Below are 18,408 nucleotides of genomic sequence, written 5' to 3'. Positions count from 1 at the left end.
GGCAAAGAAATGCATTCCATAGCACTGCTTAGTAGGTAGAGTTTATGACTATTGATTGACATTTTATAATGAGGCAGTGATTTGTTAACAGAACAGGAAAACATCAAGGAGAACACCAGCATCGTGTGTTCGGCTCTATTGAGACACATATAATTGAAATTATAGTAGAGAAGAACGTGACACATAAGGCCTGATTACGCCGTTTTCCAATTGATTGGTTTATCATTTAATATATGAAATGTAACAATTTGACACTTGATGTGTAAGAACAGGCCAAAATCCGAAAACATTTACTCTATTAACTATTAATGACTATAAATCTTTTTTTTTTAATTGATAGATTACTAGTCAAACAAATGAACTAATTGTGTCAACGTGAAGTGGAACCCTGTTGGAGAGGGGAAAAAAAGAGAAACCTATTCATTATCGTGTTGACGGGGGCGTAGCTGCGATGATGAATGAATGATGACAACAATTTAAAAGTTTTGGACTTCAATGTGTGCAACCTGGCAGGTATGGCCCTGAGTGACAAACAATTTAAATTCTTCCACAATGGCCGTCTTGACTTTTGTTTGGAATTAGGGAATTCCAAACAAGTCTTCTATTAAGAGGACATAATGCAAACACAAAAAAAAAGTAAGTCAGCATTTATCTCAGCCTCTGCCCCGAGGACCAATTACACATGAATGCAGGAGAACAGCCCACATCCCCGCGCTGGGAATGTGGAGGCATTTGGCTATGGAGTCCAGGGGCGGTTTAGCTTTGCCCCGTCAGTCCCCCCCCAAACCCCTCACCTCCCGTCAGAAAGAGGGTTGTTAATTTGTTGCGCTTGACCCCGGGCTTTGTGCCCGACGTGTATCTAGTTTGTAAAAAGTGCTTTTATCTGCTTTCTAAATATGTCTGAGCTCAAAGGGTTATGATGCTTTTATATCGGTCAGGGAGGGAGACAATGGCCAAAGGGTGCAAGTGCTGACCCCCGCTGACTGACACACACACACACACACACACACACACACACACACACACACACACTCTCTCTCTCTCTTTCATTCTTTCACTCCCAGACTCCTCTCCCTTGCCCCCTCTAGCCCTTTCTTACACGCCGATATGCATGGGCAAACATATGCATGCACACAAACATGCACTTTCTCTCACAAATTCACACTGTTATGCATGGACACACGCACACACACACACACATCTATGCCTGGACACTGTTGTCCCATCCCATCCCCTAACCCCCCCCCCTGGCCCTTTTGGCTTCTGTTTGTGTCTCCTGTGTGTAGGGTCACCAGGACATTCCTCAGCCGGCCCCTCGGCTCTGTTCACCCGGCTGGAACAGACTGGGACCCCGAACAACAGGGCCAACACACACACACACACACACACACACACACACACACACACACACACACACACACACACACACACACACACACACACACACACACACACACACACACACACACACACACACACACACACACACACACCAGACACAACAACACGTTAATGTTAGCTAGCCATCTCCGTAAACACTGTGGAAATACAAGTTCTTACTGTTGCCACAAGCTACATTTACAGGATACGGTACTGTAAATGTAGCATGACGTAACTATACATATCTTGTTTTTTCTTTGGGATGAGTCATGAATTAATTCTGTGATGTGAGTTTGTCTTGACAAAATGGCGCGTTGATATTAGAGAATTATTACTGAGACTGGTCACAGTGTAATCCTCACGACTTCATTGACTGCATTGTGGCATATGAAAATATAATCATTGACTTTGAAACCATATATATATATATATAAAAAAAAAAATGGCTTGCCCTACCTTTAAGAAATTAAAATGTTTTAATAATTTCAAATCATATACATATATATGTTTATATATTAACAAATATATATATATATATATAAATATACATATATACACATATATAAATATGTACATATACATCCATATCGATATATATATAAATATGTACATATACATACATATATATGTACATATACATACATATATATATAATATATACATATACATCCATTTAGATATATATAAATACATACATATATATACATACATATATACACATACATATATACATACATAAACATATATATACACATACTTATACATATATAGACATACATATACATATATAGACATACATATACATACATACATACATACATACATACATACATACATACATATAGTGTTTATATATATATATATAGTACACAACTTTAATGCTTCTTGACTCTTGTGTATCAGAGAATAAGAGGTAAAAAAAAAAAAAAAAAGTTCATTAACCTACTGAGAAATAAATAAATAATTAAATTAAAGTCATTAACTATTTGACGGATTCATGGATACTTTGATTGATTGATGGATTAATGTTTACTAATTAATGGATACTTAGAAATGACCAAAGGCCTTCATCAGGAGGAAACACCCTTCACCACACTGAGATACATCTACGAGGACCGGAGCACAGCAAAACTATTTGGACTTCTTTTGAACGAGAAACTCCATGAATGGATTTGTTGAGAAACAAATGAGAAAACCACAGCGAGTTAAAGTCACAATCACTGGGTGACATTCTGGTGCGAGTCAGTGAAAGGAGGTCTCTGTGACAAGTGTTTGTATGGCCGGGGTCAGCGAGGAGCGCGACCGACAACTTTTATATTGGGATCCACTAGAAGAGGAGCTTCAGTGATCACAGAGCTTTCTGCTGCTCAAAATGTGGTGGGAGTGACGCTCATTAGGATAATGTGCTGTATGAATAACACTGCTGCTGGTACGCAGCGCTCACTCCCACGCTGTTAGGGCTCCGCGCTGCCCGCATCAACACACACACGTATACTTTAACACTTTGGGAACAGGGATTTCTCTGAATAATTCCAAATGTTAAAAACTGGCTTACTAAATATACTAAAGAAATGGAAAAGTATTATGAATAAATTCCATTTTTTAGTATGAACCTGTAAACCTTCATTCACTAATGAACAACTGAAAGGATTCATTGAATACACAATTAGTCTGAAAATGAATTTACAACAAATCGGATAATTCAATTATGATTTACGCTATTTATTAAGTGAAAACACCATTAAATTCTCCACTATGAGGAGAAATAAACTATTTAGATTGTAAAATAATAACACAACGATTCCAAATAACCTATAATAAAGTAAGGTAACACTTTACTTTATTTAAGCATACATAAGCAGTGTATAAACAATAACAAATGTGTTCATAACACGCTTTATATTATGATAGTATACGGAGTCTAAACTAAGGTAGAGCATTTGTTAACAACTAAAACTGCTCCTAAAAAGACATTTTAATTACTATAATGTAATTATTTATCTGTTCATAGAGCAGCCTCCACTATGTGTTATATGTATTATTTTAATAAACACTTCTCTCTGCCTACAACTACATTATAGTGTATGTTGCATGTAATAAATGAGAGCGGAACATGTTTGAGAATCAATTTGTTTATTTTCAATGATTTTGCATACTGTTACCAAATTGTTTCATATATCGAGTTTTGGAAAATATTCTTGTTAATATTGTGATTAGAGCTGTAGTTATTGTTTGTTTTTACTTAATCTGTCCATTATTGTTGTGATTAATCACTGAATCACAGTGTCCAAAATGTATTTAAATGACCTTTCAAAGTTCGTTTTTTTACTACCATCACTCAGTAGGCCAATCATTTTAGATTTACAGTGATAAAATGTTTGTGAATAACTGAAACGATTAACTGTTTATTAAAATGTGTTATCTCAAAGATCTGATTTTGATCTGAAATTGTTTCAGCCCTATTAGGGATATTGTTTTCAACCATTTCACACAGTCCTATCTTGTGGACAAAATATACAAAAAACAAACTCACCAACAGATTAATTGATAATGATTGATAGTTTCAGATCTACCAAAGTCCTATTCAATTTATTAAAAAAAGCAAAACTAGTGTAACCAAACTAACTCTTAAGGCACAATGAGTAGGATTTGTGTGTTGCGTTTATTTAAACACAACAGTTAAAGTTGGTCGCAAGCAAATTAATAGGCATTGTGATTTTAATGCAGCAAAAAATCATGCAAAACCTGAGCAGGAATCCAAATTCCAGTATATGTTATACATAGTGTACAAACCATTGAATTGAATTGAATAGATCGGCTTCATTGTCATCCATACCCGGTCCAGCTCTTTGAGCCAGTATCAGCCTGATATCCAATACCAATGCATCCCTAGCCCTAAATGATAATTGAGAGGGATTACTACTACTTTTTAATGAGTCTACACATTGCTTTTTTAGTAAAATCCTACTTGTTCCTTAAATAAACAGAAACAAAAGCCCAACAGTGGGCTTTACTGGGTCATTACAGAAGTTTACCAAGCTGAGAACTCATCTGTCTTGTTTATTTTTGTACGATATGCTATACATGTACACTTCAAGACAAAACTACATCTCTATCATTCACTGTTAATTTGTCCCAGACTCGGACAGTTGTTTGTGTTTTTTATCGTGTCTAACATGAGGCGTGAGTGTGTCTGGCTTGAAAACACTCTTCCCTGGTAAACCTGAGCCCTGAGAACACCTGTATGAGGCCAGCACGTAATGAGAGGTCTTTATGTGCCGAAGTGTGTGTGTGTGTGTGTGTGTGTGTGTGTGTGTGTGTGTGTGTGTGTGTGTGTGTGTGTGTGTGTGTGTGTGTGTGTGTGTGTGTGTGTGTGTGTGTGTGTGTGTGTGTGAACTTGCGTGCTGGAAGTTTCTCTCAGCGTGTGTTTATGTGTGCAGTAAGTGTGGGGAGTCTGCAAGGTGTGTCTCTCTTCAAGGGAATGTCTGCCTGTAATACGTGTCCGCATGAAGCTATCTGTGTGTGTGAGGAATGTAAGGTGCATGTGTGTGTGTGTGTGTGTGTGTGTGTGTGTGTGTGTGTGTGTGTGTGTGTGTGTGTGTGTGTGTGTGTGTGTGTGTGTGTGTGTGTGTGTGTGAGAGAGAGTGTGTAATGAGGGGGTTCAGAGGGAGCTGTGATTATTCTCGCCTCCTGCGGTGCGGGTCCTCTGGCTCTGTGGGCCCCAGGGAAAGCGCCCTGTATTTAGCGTGTGGGAACGCACATTCTGCCCCCTTATCGCTGCATTGTTGCAGCCTCGCTCTTTTCTTCTCTTTTTTTAACTAATTGAATTCTTGACTCCTGAGCCACAGGGACGGCTCGGGAGAGACCAAAGAGAGAGACGTGAATTTCGGGGCCTTTTTCTTGCGGTTGAGTGGGGCAGAGCAGTGGGGGTGAAATTGGAGTGTGTGAGGCCGGGTGGTGGTGGTGGTGGTGGTGGTGGTGGTGGTGGTGGTGGTGGTAGCAGCGGCGGTGGCGGCGGTGGGGGCGCAGTCGTGGAGAGGGCCGGCTCTGGCTGGCTGGCTGGCTGGCTGGCTGGCTGGGTGGCTGCTGTGGCGTCACCCTGTACTTTGATACCAGAGGTCAGAGGTCGTCCTTCCCCCGGGCGGTGGTGAGAAAGTGGCGAATCGGGGACGGTTTATCCAACAATCATTTTCTCCTTTTGGAGACTTTCAAAAGCGCTTTTGGCCCCTGCGACATCTTTGTAGTTGTGCTTGAGGAATTCTCGACAAAACAATTGTAACCCCCCCCCCCCACCCCCTGTTCTCACCTCTCTTCAGGGTAGCTTCTCCCTTCACTGGCTTCTGCCCAGCAGCCGCCCCCCTCTCTACACTAGTGGTCAGTGTAGCGTACCCCCCTCCCCAAAACGACAAACCCCAACCAAGCTCCAAATCACGATATTTGCCTAGTCTGGCAGGAAATCTGCACGGGGCACTATTAATGTTAACGCACTGGCTTTCTTATTGTGACAAGGGTGTTAGAGTTTCCCTTTTTGCAGGGCTGTAATTGTACATTTTCACACAAGGAAACAGGCGGTAACCTCCTGGTTTGAATAGTGAAGTCAATGCAGAAGAGCCTTTTACTTGCATTATTTCTAATGGCTCACTCCTCCAGTTGCAAAAGGATGTCCGAATATATGGATGTCTACTAGAAAATGACTCTACTTCTCACTTGATTTATTCCCTCAGTAAACATGAGTTTATGGTCTCAATCTCCAGTTTCAAGTCTTCTTCAATACAGCATGATGTTCATTTAGTTAATTATGGTCCATTTAGAGTCAAATAGACCATAAAGCAGGGTATGCTTTAGGGCGGGTCTACCTCGGCGTGACTACCAATGTACTTTGCACCCTCGCGTTATCACTTCTGGTTGCTATAAGCCAACGTGTCAACAACCAAAAAAACAAAAAAAATCCACTTCTTCTATACAGATTATTCATGGTACCTGCAACATAGCTACCTTCATCCCAATACTTGCTATATGTGGCACCTTGTGTAACAGCTTTCAAGGCTTTAGTATTCTTCAAAAGGAACTACTTTGGAGTCAACAAATGGGGATATTTACTACAGAGTTACAGCAATTTTCAGGTACCAAACAAACCTTATTTCCTATAAGAGTTTTAATGTTCTACCGAAAATCAACACAGATTTTTTCAAAACTCTCTCAATCACTGATCTTTTAATGGAGCTGAAAACTGAAAAAAAGTATATTTAACAAATACTTCCTCACATACAGCCTTCATCTTGGAAGATGAACACACACTTGCTGTTCCAGAAGTGTCTCTTCTACCAGCATTTACAGTTCAGCAGCAGAGAGCCCTTTTGTTTGTGCTCCATTACTTTCTGGACATGCACAGCACACCTCAGTTTCTGCAAACCAGATGACCTACTGGCTGGGCTCAACTTGTAGAGCCTTCAAGCTAGATGCAAGTTATGTGATGATGTCATTCTGAGCTTGCGATGGGAACACTGTGGCGAGCATAAACCCACCCTTTTAAAAGAAAAAAAAATGTATGATAAATTATGTTATGACGATCAACGCACTGAAGATGAATTGGAAACTCTAGATTTTTCAATAAATGCAGCCGTGCGTAAACAGCGATAACACAACTGTTGGGGGACCTTTTCTTATTTCACAGGACTTGGCAAAAGGGTTAATATTTAGCAGCAGCACCATGGATGCAGACTATCTGGAAGAGCCAATGAGAGTTCCCAAACCAATCTTAAACTCATGTCCACAGAAGACAACTCTGAGCTGGACGAGTGCCCAGCAGAGTGCCGAGCTCAAAGCCAGCCTTGTCCAAGAAAACCTAATCGTCCGTGACTCGGGTGTGAGAGCTGGACCCGCCGCCACACATCTGCAGCTCCCCGGCCCACACTTCGACCTGTTGGGTCTTGTTTGAATGACAGCAGGGTCTGCAGGAAACACCTCAGTCAACTATTAGCTAACCACCTGCCCCACTTCCTATTGCCTGGACCCGCAAACACCAGGTATACGGCAGGGGAGAGACAGCAGAGAGAGGGAGACAGGGAGGATAGAGCGACTGGTAGAGTCGACACAAGCAGGAGTATCATTACTAACAGAATCTATCAATAATTCCCAATTTATAGCGGTTTCCAAATAATGGCAACTGTACTATAAAGCTGACGTGGTAAATCCTGTTTAATGTCCATTTCCACAGCTCTTAATTCCAGTCGCGTTACACTCACAACTCTGCTGTTCTGATTTTCGCCTTTTATTTATAAAGACGTGAAACAAAAGATGACTCCTGCAACATCACTGAAGATGTAGAAAAGTCGAAGTGAAACTAAAATATTAAGCGGATGATTATAGTATTTGTGGTAAAAAAAAGAGAAAGCGAGATGTATGGTGAGTATGATGTGACCCTGTTTGTCTAGGCTACTAATTGAATTGGCGCTGTGGAAATGCACATTTTACTCAATGTAACAAGACAATGTGTAAACACAGACCACCCTTTAGCGTTTTAGTATGACGGGCTTTCCAGTAACTACAACGTAACCCCATCCGCATCATTATTAGACGCTCAGTGAAAACGCTCCATGAGTGTAAAGGTAGTATAAAGATTTAAGAAACCTACAATGAGCTTGAAAAAGTGAAGATGTATGGGTCAGACAAACACAGGACTTTCAACCAGGAGACCGCTGTTCTTGTCCCAAAATGTTCTTGAGTTATTTTGAAGTAACATGTTTATCATACTCAAGTTACATTGTTTATATTTTACTTAGATAACGTACTTTTTTCAAGTTTTCCTGAACCTAGTTAAGTGATCTTGTGGCCTAAATAAACCTAAGCAGGCATTTGAATTCACAACGTAAACCACGTATTTACTGTGACCGTAGAGGAGCCTCATAGTCTGACTCTCTGGGGTACCCAGTGCGTTAGAAAGTGACGCCAAAAGTCCTGACCAAACATCAGTATGTGTTGAGCTGTGTCGAGAACGTGTTGAAGGAAACACAGATTTGTGTGAGCAAAATCTGACCCTATTTTGCCCCTGTGGTGCCTCGTCACCTGTCCAATAATAGCTCCATCAGTGGGCGTAGAGTGTGAGGACACAATATGGTGTGGAAAAATAAATATGATTGAGAAAAGCAATCTGAATGGGTTTTGGAGGGGGAGAAAGCCAAGGTCCAAAGCCAAGAGATAGGATCGATATCTTTTCCGAGGCAGCGCGGACGGGGGCGGCCGTCCAGCACTGGCCTTGACATTTCACCACAGTCACAATAATCCTCACTCACAGACCTTGAGATGATATCCAGTGGATCAACAGGAACACAGGGATGGAAACAGAGGTGGGCTGAGATGTGTGTGAGCAGTGTGAGATTGAGATTAACAGTTCTACACAAACAGATTTTTTTTCCAGTTGGTGGATGATATACTGTGTCTAATTACCGCTATTTGACGCCCCACCAATTGATGCCAGTCATTATCAAATCCAACGATTGTCTTAAAAACAGCGCAAATATCACAAAGTACAGAGGCAGACAAGGAGATCTGAAGCTCAAAATGAGAACAGCTCGACCTGGCCTCCCTGAAAGCCTACAGGAGGAAACAAACAAACAGTACACATCAAAACTAATTCAAAACTATGTGTGCGCATCAGGACAGAACATGTAGGATTGGTATTCCTACAGAAAAGGATGTTGCATCCAAGCTGGGTTGAACAGATCATAATTCTGAGTATATACATGTACACTTTTAGAAGGGATCCTCCACACTGTTTTGTAAATGAGACCTCTTTGCTTCAGCAGGGCCCACTCTGCGGTAGTTCAGTGTGGAAACTGATATTGTATGAAATTCTTAGAATGTTTAAAATACACATTCACAGTGTAAAGCCGGTTTCAGTTCTACATTAAACGTGTCATTTCCGCATCATAATTGTGTTTTCCGTCGTATCCTAACTGACTGGGCTGTAAACCAAGAGGGGTGACTTACTTTGTGGTGCAGGGCTGAAGTCAGTTTAACAGGTTTATCAGTGAGTTGACACCTGGTTTCCAGGAGAAATTGTAATTAACCAGGCCGTTAGTCAGTGAGAGGTAGTTCCCGTTGTGAGGGGGCGGCAGGGCTGAGGCACGGCCTGCTATTTCAGCCAGCAAATTGGAGAAATTAATGATGTGGATAATCTGCCCGCTCCTCTCAGATCTAAGAGACGCTGCGAGGCCCGGATCAGACGGACGAGGCCACCATGCATGTATGCTGACACACTGGATCTATTTCCTTGTGTGCGACGGTTCAAATTTTTGACTGAAAGTTAGGACATTTTTTTTAGCTTCTAGTATTAATTATAAGGCTTAAGGACCAAACTATTACTAGACAGTGTTTAGGTTTCAAGGATTCAAATTCCATTTAGGTTTAGAGGTAAAGGTCTTTACTTAAATGGGTTATATGTGCTCCAAAACAGGCTCAGTACTGAAGAGTTTGTCCATTTTAAATGACTCTACAAAGCATTGCCAATGAAGGAAGTACTGTGTACTTTACAGCCGAGAGGAAGGTACAGGCGTAGAGGTCGAGGTTATGAATGGCTGTGTAGTGCATCTGATACAACACAGAAGTTATCAGAAGCTGTATGCAGAGCGGACGATCATTTGGCGTGACCTGTGATGTTTCCACTCTGCAGCCAGATGGAAGATCACCTGCTGGACCGGCAGGTGGGTGAAGTCAGGATACTGTTACAGCGCTCTGCATCTGCCTGCCTGCGTGTTGTCAACGCTGTGTGTTTATTGTCCGGGGGTGTAAACGCGGCTGAGAAATCAAAGGGCACCTCGAAAGCACCACTACAAAGAGCTACGTTCTGCTCCCTCAAGCCCATTTTAGTCTGTACCTCTATGGATATTTTAACCTCTCACACTGGTTATGTGCTGACACTGCCATGGGAACTTTTACTATATTCTATTAAGTGTACATTATTACATTACATTACAGTCATTTAGCAGACGCTTTTATCCAAAGCGACTTACAATCAGTAGTATATTACATATCATTCACCCATTCACACACTGATGACAGGCTACCATGCAAGGTGCCACCATCAGACTCTAACTAACATTCATGCAACATCCAGTCCACACCGATGGCAAGCCTTCGGGAGCAACTTGGGGTTAAGTGTCTTGCCCAAGGACACATCGACTGCCGAAGCCGGGTATCGAACCACCGACCCTCTGATTAGAGAACTACCTTGCTCTCCACTACGCCACAGCACCCCCATTATATTTCCATAACTTGGACAAGAAATGGTCAGAAATGCCGCGTTACAAACGAGAGTTAGCAATAAATCAAAAATGAGAGCGCATGCAATGCGAGGAAGAGAAAGCTCAAGAAGCAAATTAACGTACGGAAACAATGTGTACTTGAATCAATGTTCAAGGGTAGTAATAAGGTGCCATGTCACACACTTTGTGCCCTTTTGCAGATAATAAAAGGAACGAAGACTACATTTACCAAAATATGATACAATATAAATATTTCGGTCAAAATCTATTCAGTTTGATTGGAGAGAAAATACTGCAGTAACACTTTCTCCATATCTATAATACACTATTAATGTGTTTATAATGCATTATAAGATGCTTTAAGCCCCCGTATAATTATAGTTCTAAATATTCATTATGCTTTAACACAATAATCTTTACCAATTATAAAGCATTTTATAATGACTTGTAAGGGATGTATGCTATTATTTCATTACTGCTGGCCATTCACTGTCATTTTGTTTGGCATGATCAAAGTGTATTATATTCCCCATAGTTATAATGCGTGATCATTTTTTTTTTTTAAATCATTAAATAAATGCAAGAACACAAAAAATGTGTGAAAATAATGTATTTGTTTGTATAGCAATATCAAAATAAGTGGTACAATTTGACTCAACTGACTGATGGTACATTTACATTTCATTAATGGAATGTTTCCCCCAAAACAAACTCCTAACCCAAAAAATATAGATTATACCTGAAACAATTCTACTTTACTTGTAGCTGTATATTTTACTTTTATGTCAAGGTCTGATCAACAAAAGCGACTTCTTAACAAAACTTAAGTACGAGGGAGGGAGAGGGAATTTGTGTATTTCTTTCCAGTTGTGTCAAATTGGACTACTTATTTTATGTTGTCACCATGTACAGCGGGTAAAATAAGTATTGAACACGTCACCATTTTTCTCAGTAAATATATTTCTAAAGGTGCTATTGACATGAAATTGTCACCAGATGTCGGTAACAACCCAAGTAATCCATACATACAAAGAAAACCAAACAAATACGTTCAGAAATTAAGTTATGTGTCATAAAATGGAATGACACAGGGAAAAAGTATTGAACACATGAAGAAAGGGAGGTGCAAAAAGTTATGAAAAGCCAAGACACCAGCTGAAATCTATCAGTAATTAGAAAGCAATCCTGCCCCTTGTCAGTGCAAATGAATATCAGCTGGTTCAGTCCCAACTGATGGCCTATAAAAAGGTGTTTCATTACCAAGGTGTCACACAAGAAACATCTCATGATGGGTAAAAGCAAAGAGCTCTCTCAAGACCTTCGCAACCTTATTGTTGCAAAACATACTGATGGCATTGGTTACAGAAGGATTTCTAAACTTCTGAATGTTCCAGTGAGCACTGTTGGGGCCATAATCCGGAAGTGGAAAGAACATAATTTCACCATAAACCGGCCACAACCAGGAGCTCCTCGCAAGTTTCTGACAGAGGAGTGAAAATAATTATCAGATGAGTTGTCCAAGAGCCAAGGACCACTTGTGGAGAGCTTCAGAAAGACCTGGAATTAGCAGGTACAATTGTTTCAAAGAAAACAATAAGTAATGCACTCAACCGCCGTGGCCTGTATGCACGCTCACCACGCAAGACTCCATTGCTGAAGAAAAAGCATGTTGAAGCTCGTTTAAAGTTTGCTGCACAACATTTAGACAAGCCTGTGAAATACTGGGAGAATATAGTCTGGTCAGATGAGACCAAAATGGAACTCTTTGGATGCCATAATACACACCATGTTTGGAGGTCAAATGGCACTGCACATCACCCCAAAAACACCATACCAACAGTGAAGTTTGGAGGTGGGAACATCATGGTGTGGGGCTGTTTTTCGGCAAACTTCATATAATTGAAGGAAGGATGAATGGAAAAATGTACCAAGACATTCTTGATAAAAATCTGCTGCCATCTACCAGGATGATGAAGATGAACCGAGGGTGGACATTTCAGCAAGACAATGATCCCAAACACACAGCCAAGGAAACTCTCAATTGGTTTCAGAGATTGAAAATAAAGCTGCTTGAACCTGACTTGAATCCAATAGGAAATCTATGGAAAGAACTAAAGATCAGAGTTCATAGAAGAGGCCCACGGAACCTTCAAGATTTGAAGACTGTTTGTGTGGAAGAATGAAGCAATGCATGCAACTAGTTTCTCCGTACAGGAGGCGTCTTGAAGCTGTCATTACTAACAAAGGCTTTTGTACGAAGTATTAAATAAATTTCAGTAAGCTACTTTTTCCCTGTGTCATTCCATTTTATTACACGTAACTTCATTTCTGAACTTATTTGTTTTGTTTCCTTTGTATGTATGGATTACTTGGGTTGTTACCGACATCTGGTGAAAATTTCATGTCAATAGCACCTTTAGAAATATATTTACTGAGAAAGATGGTGACGTGTTCAATACTTATTTTACCCGCTGTATGTGACCAGATAAAACTAATAAATTGCTTGTACAACGTTTTGTGTGTTCTTGCATAGATTTAATTATATATTTTTTACTTGACTGAGAGCAAACAATGACCACTGCCGACTTATATCAGCCTGTATTGAATATCGGACGCTACCTAAGGGAATTCTTTTCACATCACTTAAAGCACCAAATGACCACATAGAATAATCCCATTAGAATACATCATAACAGTGATTGTAAGGCATGATACAAAGGTGATAATGTATTTAAGCTCTGGGAACTATGACATATTATGATCCTTGCAAATCAATTGTCAGTGAATGACCAGCAGTGACCAGCAGTTATGAAGTATCATTATATTCGCATTCTGCCGCTCTGTCTGCTCCTCTTCATAGCATACCAGACTAACATCTTTTTATTTCTGGCTCCTGTTAACCAAACTCGTGTGAGTGATTCTAAGCAAATGCTTACCTCAATGTGGGACTAATAGCAACGGACCACACTCTGTCATACATGGGGATGGTGTCTCTGGGGCAGCTGGAGGTCAGAGTCCAAATCTAGAGAAACAGAAGTCCCCAGTAAGCACATTTAATAATGTATGCAAAAACAGACAAATGCATCTTTTACTATTGCTATTACTGATGTTTATTGTCACCAAACCCAAATTCCTTGTATGTGTATCGTACAGGGCATAAACTAGCTAAACTATTAGCAATGTAGTCTAAAAACTATTAGGAACATAGTCTTGAATGACAGTTTGTCATCGCAAAGGTACGCAATAAAGTTGGAGCCATACTCAAACATTCAATTCTGGTGCCCTACAACAAAGCAAGAAGACATATTCCATGTGTAACTTTCGCACAAGTTCACGAGGACACAAGTACAGAGAAGTTTTTGAGAAACGGCCATAGTCTTGAATCACAGTTTGTCTTACAACTCTTGCCTCCAGCTAACACTGCAACATTATCATAACATTAGCTCTTAAAGGGTCTTTACTGCTGAATTATCATGAAGCATGTGGTGAATTGAATCTGAAGTTAAATGTTCTGGAGAACTGTAGAGTTATGCTTCCATCCAATAAAGTGTACGTCCTACAGTCATCCCATTTGTGATAAAAAATGTGGACTCTACCCATCATGGCACTCTGCATTATATTGATAAATCGAAAGGATAAGCGATTGTTCTGACCCGGGTTGTTCGGTCTCTGGATCCACTGATGATGAGTCCATCTTTAGAGTCCAGGCAGTTGACTTCCTGGTTGTGACCTGATAACTCCACGGACATGTCCCTCCTCCTGCTGTGAACCAGGATCTTACCATCACTGAGAAAAGAGGAGAGATTTTTTTAGCATTTGTCTGATATCATATCTAGCCAAACTATCAGGAGGATTTACGCCCTCATTGAGAAAAATATGCAAGTCAACTAACAGCATGGGTTGAAGCCCTTATACCACTGTATAAGTGTTAAAACTCAAAAGGGAAGAACAAATAGAACATGTGGTAACCTTCCGCCGCTGATCAGGTGAGAGTCCGTCAGGACGAAGCGACAGACATCGCCCTTGTGGCCCGAGTAGATTTCAAACGGGTTACGCTGGAGCCTCCCAGAGACTGGGCGCAGACGGTACGCTCCGATGTCGGCCGCCTGAGACAGAAACAGTACGTCCCCATCCAGCTGCAACCATGGTAATAGTCTGAAGACAAGATCAGAATTTGAGAGAAAAGCACAAGAGTTAGATAAGAAGATGGATATCAATCTCATGTCTGTGTGTTCTTTATGGGGCCAGAGTCAGGACGTGGTTAGCCTAGCTTTATATAAAGCTAACCTGGCCCCAGAGGTCTTATCCTCCTGTAAAACACATCGTGTGTAGTACACAAGCTCTGAATTCTCAATTTAAATACATTGTCTCATTTGTTACACTGAATATTGTCTAGGTTAAATGGTTACTATCCCTATTTTCATGGCTATAATTCTACTGTAATAATTGCTGCTGTTATTATAAGTAGTCTTATTATATGAATCATTTATGTCATATACATTGAATGTGTTGTATCTAAGAACTGTTATGCTGTTCATTCTGTACACATGACATCTATTGCATTCTGTCCATCCTGGGAGAAGGATCCCTCCTCTGTCGTTCTCCCAGAGGTTTCTTCCTTTTTTCTCCCTGTTAAAGGGGTTTTTAGGGGAGTTTTTGTGCCTGTGCAGAGGAGGTGAGGGTCTAAGGACAGAGGATGTGAGGGAAGGACAGAGGATGTCGCATGTGCACAGATTGTAAAGCCCTCTGAGGCAAATTTGTAATTTGTGATTCTGGGCTATACAAAATAAACTGAATTGAATTGAATTAAATGGAGAACAATAAGGTCAAAGCATTTCAGCTTTTAAACAGTTTATAGGCAAAACACTCACTCACTTTGTTTTCCATTTGAGAGTAACTGCCCTTTTGCAGACCCCGTCGTACCAGTTCTGAGCTACCTTCACCCTCTCCTTCAGTTGGATGGAGGGATATCTGCAATGAGAGGGATAGTTTAACATGACCATCCTTTACACCGCTGTGGATTTGCGGATGTGGAAAAACTACCCCAGGGCCCCAAAACTCCAGGGGCCGGTAAGCTCCAGGCTTACTGTCTGTCTACTGGTTTGTGCTAACATCACTGAAAATAATGTTTTGATAATATGTAGGACTAAAGAAAAAATACCAGAAGACAAGAGAAGGACCTCAGGGTGGTTCCTACTTTATTACCTGATCTTGATAATAATAATAATAATAATTAAGCCTTTATTAGTCCCACAACGGGGAAATTATTTCTCTGCATTTAACCCATCCCGGAGGAGCAGTGGGCTGCAATGAAGCGCCCGGGGAGCAACTTGGGGTTAGGTGTCTTGCTCAAGGACACCTCGGCATGTTGCCGGTAGAGGGGCTTGAACCACCAACCTTGTGGTTACGGGACAAGCGCTCTACCTCATGTGCCACAGGTCCCCACTGAGTCTATGATCTCAGTTTTGGACTCATATTTTGCATATTTGCAACAGGAATGAGCTAGATCATTTTAACACAAAGTTAGTGGCAAATAGAGGTTTATCATTAAGCTGAGGCTATATGGTCATGGGTGTGGGACGTGAATGACTTAATTCCTGATCAAAGTTAAATGAGATATATATATATATTACATTAATATTATATATACATAGGACTGGTGTGCTCAGTTACTCCACAACATGTTCAGACTGAATTCTAGCACATGCCACAGTGTGAAAACATTGCTGCCATTCAGGAAGGTAAACTGACCAATGGCAGACATACAGTAAATGTTAGCCCAGGCTAACGCTAAGCTAAAAATACACAACAGGTTTGTCATCAGTGTGCGACTGTTGTCTTACATGTCCGTGCCGTTCCGAGTGATTCCAGTGTTTAGGAATTCTTTGGCAATCTTCCTCCACACGGCGTCCCGGTTCACAAAGTGGTAAATAGTTTTACAAACTTGAGAGAGGCGACTGAGGGATTTGTAGTCCAAATGAGACAAGATATGGTAGAGAACCTCTTCCGGCAGCTGGGACAGCAGCATGGTGACAGGGACGCGCACTCTGTGTCAGGGTCCCAGCCGTACGTCGACCCACACCTAGTGCTACTTTGTAAAAACGGGTTGCGAAGGCAGTAGTCAAAATAGTTCATGTTTAGAGAGCAGCAGGACTGTGGAGAGCCTGACAGAGAAAACAGGAAGTCATTCCAGTAATGATAGCTGATGACGACTACGCTACTTAGCTGGACGTGATGACGTGCGGTGCAGCGTCACTGGAGAAGTGTCCAACTTTTGTCTGTCCAAATAAGATAAGATAAGATAAGATAAGATAAGATAAGATAATCCTTTATTAGTCCCGCAGCGGTAAAGTGCACACAAGAGACATAGTAGAAGAAGACAAGCTAAAAATAAAAATAAAAATAAGATAAAAAATAAATAAAATAAAAAATGAAAAATAAAAATAAAATAAAACAAGTATTATAAATAAGCAATAAAAAAAACAGTAGAAAAAACAACAATAACTGAAATACTATATTTACAGACAGAGAAAAAAACAACAACTATTTCAACTACTTTTAACTTTTTTAACCATTATTGCACAGTGCAATGTGCAATGTATTGCACAGGTTTCAAATACCACAATATCTGAGTTCTGTACCGTGTGATGTTGTGTGAATTCATAGTGGGTTTATTTCTTGAAATAATTTCGTTTATTTATATGAACTATTTGATATTTATCTCACTTCAGTATTGTATGTGGAAATAATACATTATATAAAACTATATAGAACTTTACTTTTCATGTTCAGCACTGACAACAAACCAATAAAATGAAACAATGAAACATGCAAGAAAAATGAGGCCGGAGACGAGAAATTAAGATATTGTCAAAACTTCAAAAGTTACAAAAAACACATTGAAACAAAGCCAAAATTTGCAATTGGCAAAGTGGACAAATCTGCACTAATTTGTTGAATGATACCTCCTTAAAAGCAGGGAAACGGCTGTTCATTAAAAGTTATGTCCAGAAGTGATTTAAACAAATTGAGATGCTCAGGGAGGGAGTTCCAAAGCTGTTTTTATGGACTGCCGTTTTGAAGCCTCCAGTTCAGCGATTTTGCAGTTGTCATCTTGGATTTGCCATGTTGTTGTTTTTTTTTGCAACAAATTAACAGAAGTTACCATATTTGGAATGCGGAGGAGTGATGTTGTGACGGAGAATACGGCACAGTAAGCTCACTCTAAAGCATACTCTGCTTTATGATCTATTTGACTCTAAATGGACCATAATTTACTAAATGAACATCATGCTGTATTGAAGAAGACTTGAAACTAGAGATTGAGACCATAAACTCATGTTTACAATGTTTACTGAGGTAAGAAATCAAGAGAGAAGTAGGGTTATTTTCTCATAGAATTCTATACAATTTTTTTTAACGAGGGGAGTCACCCCCTGCTGGTCAGTAGAGAGAATGCAAGTTTTAAGACACTTCTGCCTTAGCTTCACTCGGAGGAACCGGAGGTTTCCCCTTGCCCATAATCCATAACAACACCTGGCATAAATGCAGCTCCTAGGTGGTGCTTCCTTTTTTTTTTAGGCCAGAGTAGCTGTGTGACCAACTCCCATTGCACACAATCACTGTCCTGTTTGCAGCTCATCATAAGGCAGGTTCCACATTCTTGAATTGATATGTATGGTGATATTCTATATTTTACTTTTGTCATTCTTGTGCAGAGCCAAATGAATGTAACCCATGAACGGATCTACTAGTACTAGTATTG

General features: G+C 40.3%; 1 protein-coding gene across 1 annotated transcript in view; it reads right to left on the bottom strand.

Annotated features, from left to right (window-relative positions):
• The window catches only part of fbxw4 (F-box and WD repeat domain containing 4), a 42,212-nt gene extending 25,370 nt beyond the window's left edge, over positions 1-16,842 (bottom strand). Inside the window, exons 1-5 of the mRNA XM_054600269.1 lie at positions 16,487-16,842; positions 15,519-15,614; positions 14,613-14,798; positions 14,297-14,429; positions 13,580-13,665 (exon numbers count right to left, since the gene is read on the bottom strand). Coding sequence (XP_054456244.1) covers positions 13,580-13,665; positions 14,297-14,429; positions 14,613-14,798; positions 15,519-15,614; positions 16,487-16,671 — 686 coding nt within the window. The 5' untranslated portion in view covers positions 16,672-16,842. The remainder of the gene's footprint in view (positions 1-13,579; positions 13,666-14,296; positions 14,430-14,612; positions 14,799-15,518; positions 15,615-16,486) is intronic.
• Positions 16,843-18,408: the final 1,566 nt, after the last annotated feature.

Source organism: Anoplopoma fimbria, chromosome 6 (genome assembly GCF_027596085.1).
Source record: "Anoplopoma fimbria isolate UVic2021 breed Golden Eagle Sablefish chromosome 6, Afim_UVic_2022, whole genome shotgun sequence".
Taxonomy (NCBI): Eukaryota; Metazoa; Chordata; class Actinopteri; order Perciformes; family Anoplopomatidae; genus Anoplopoma; species Anoplopoma fimbria.
This window is presented reverse-complemented; position numbering and strand designations above follow the sequence as displayed.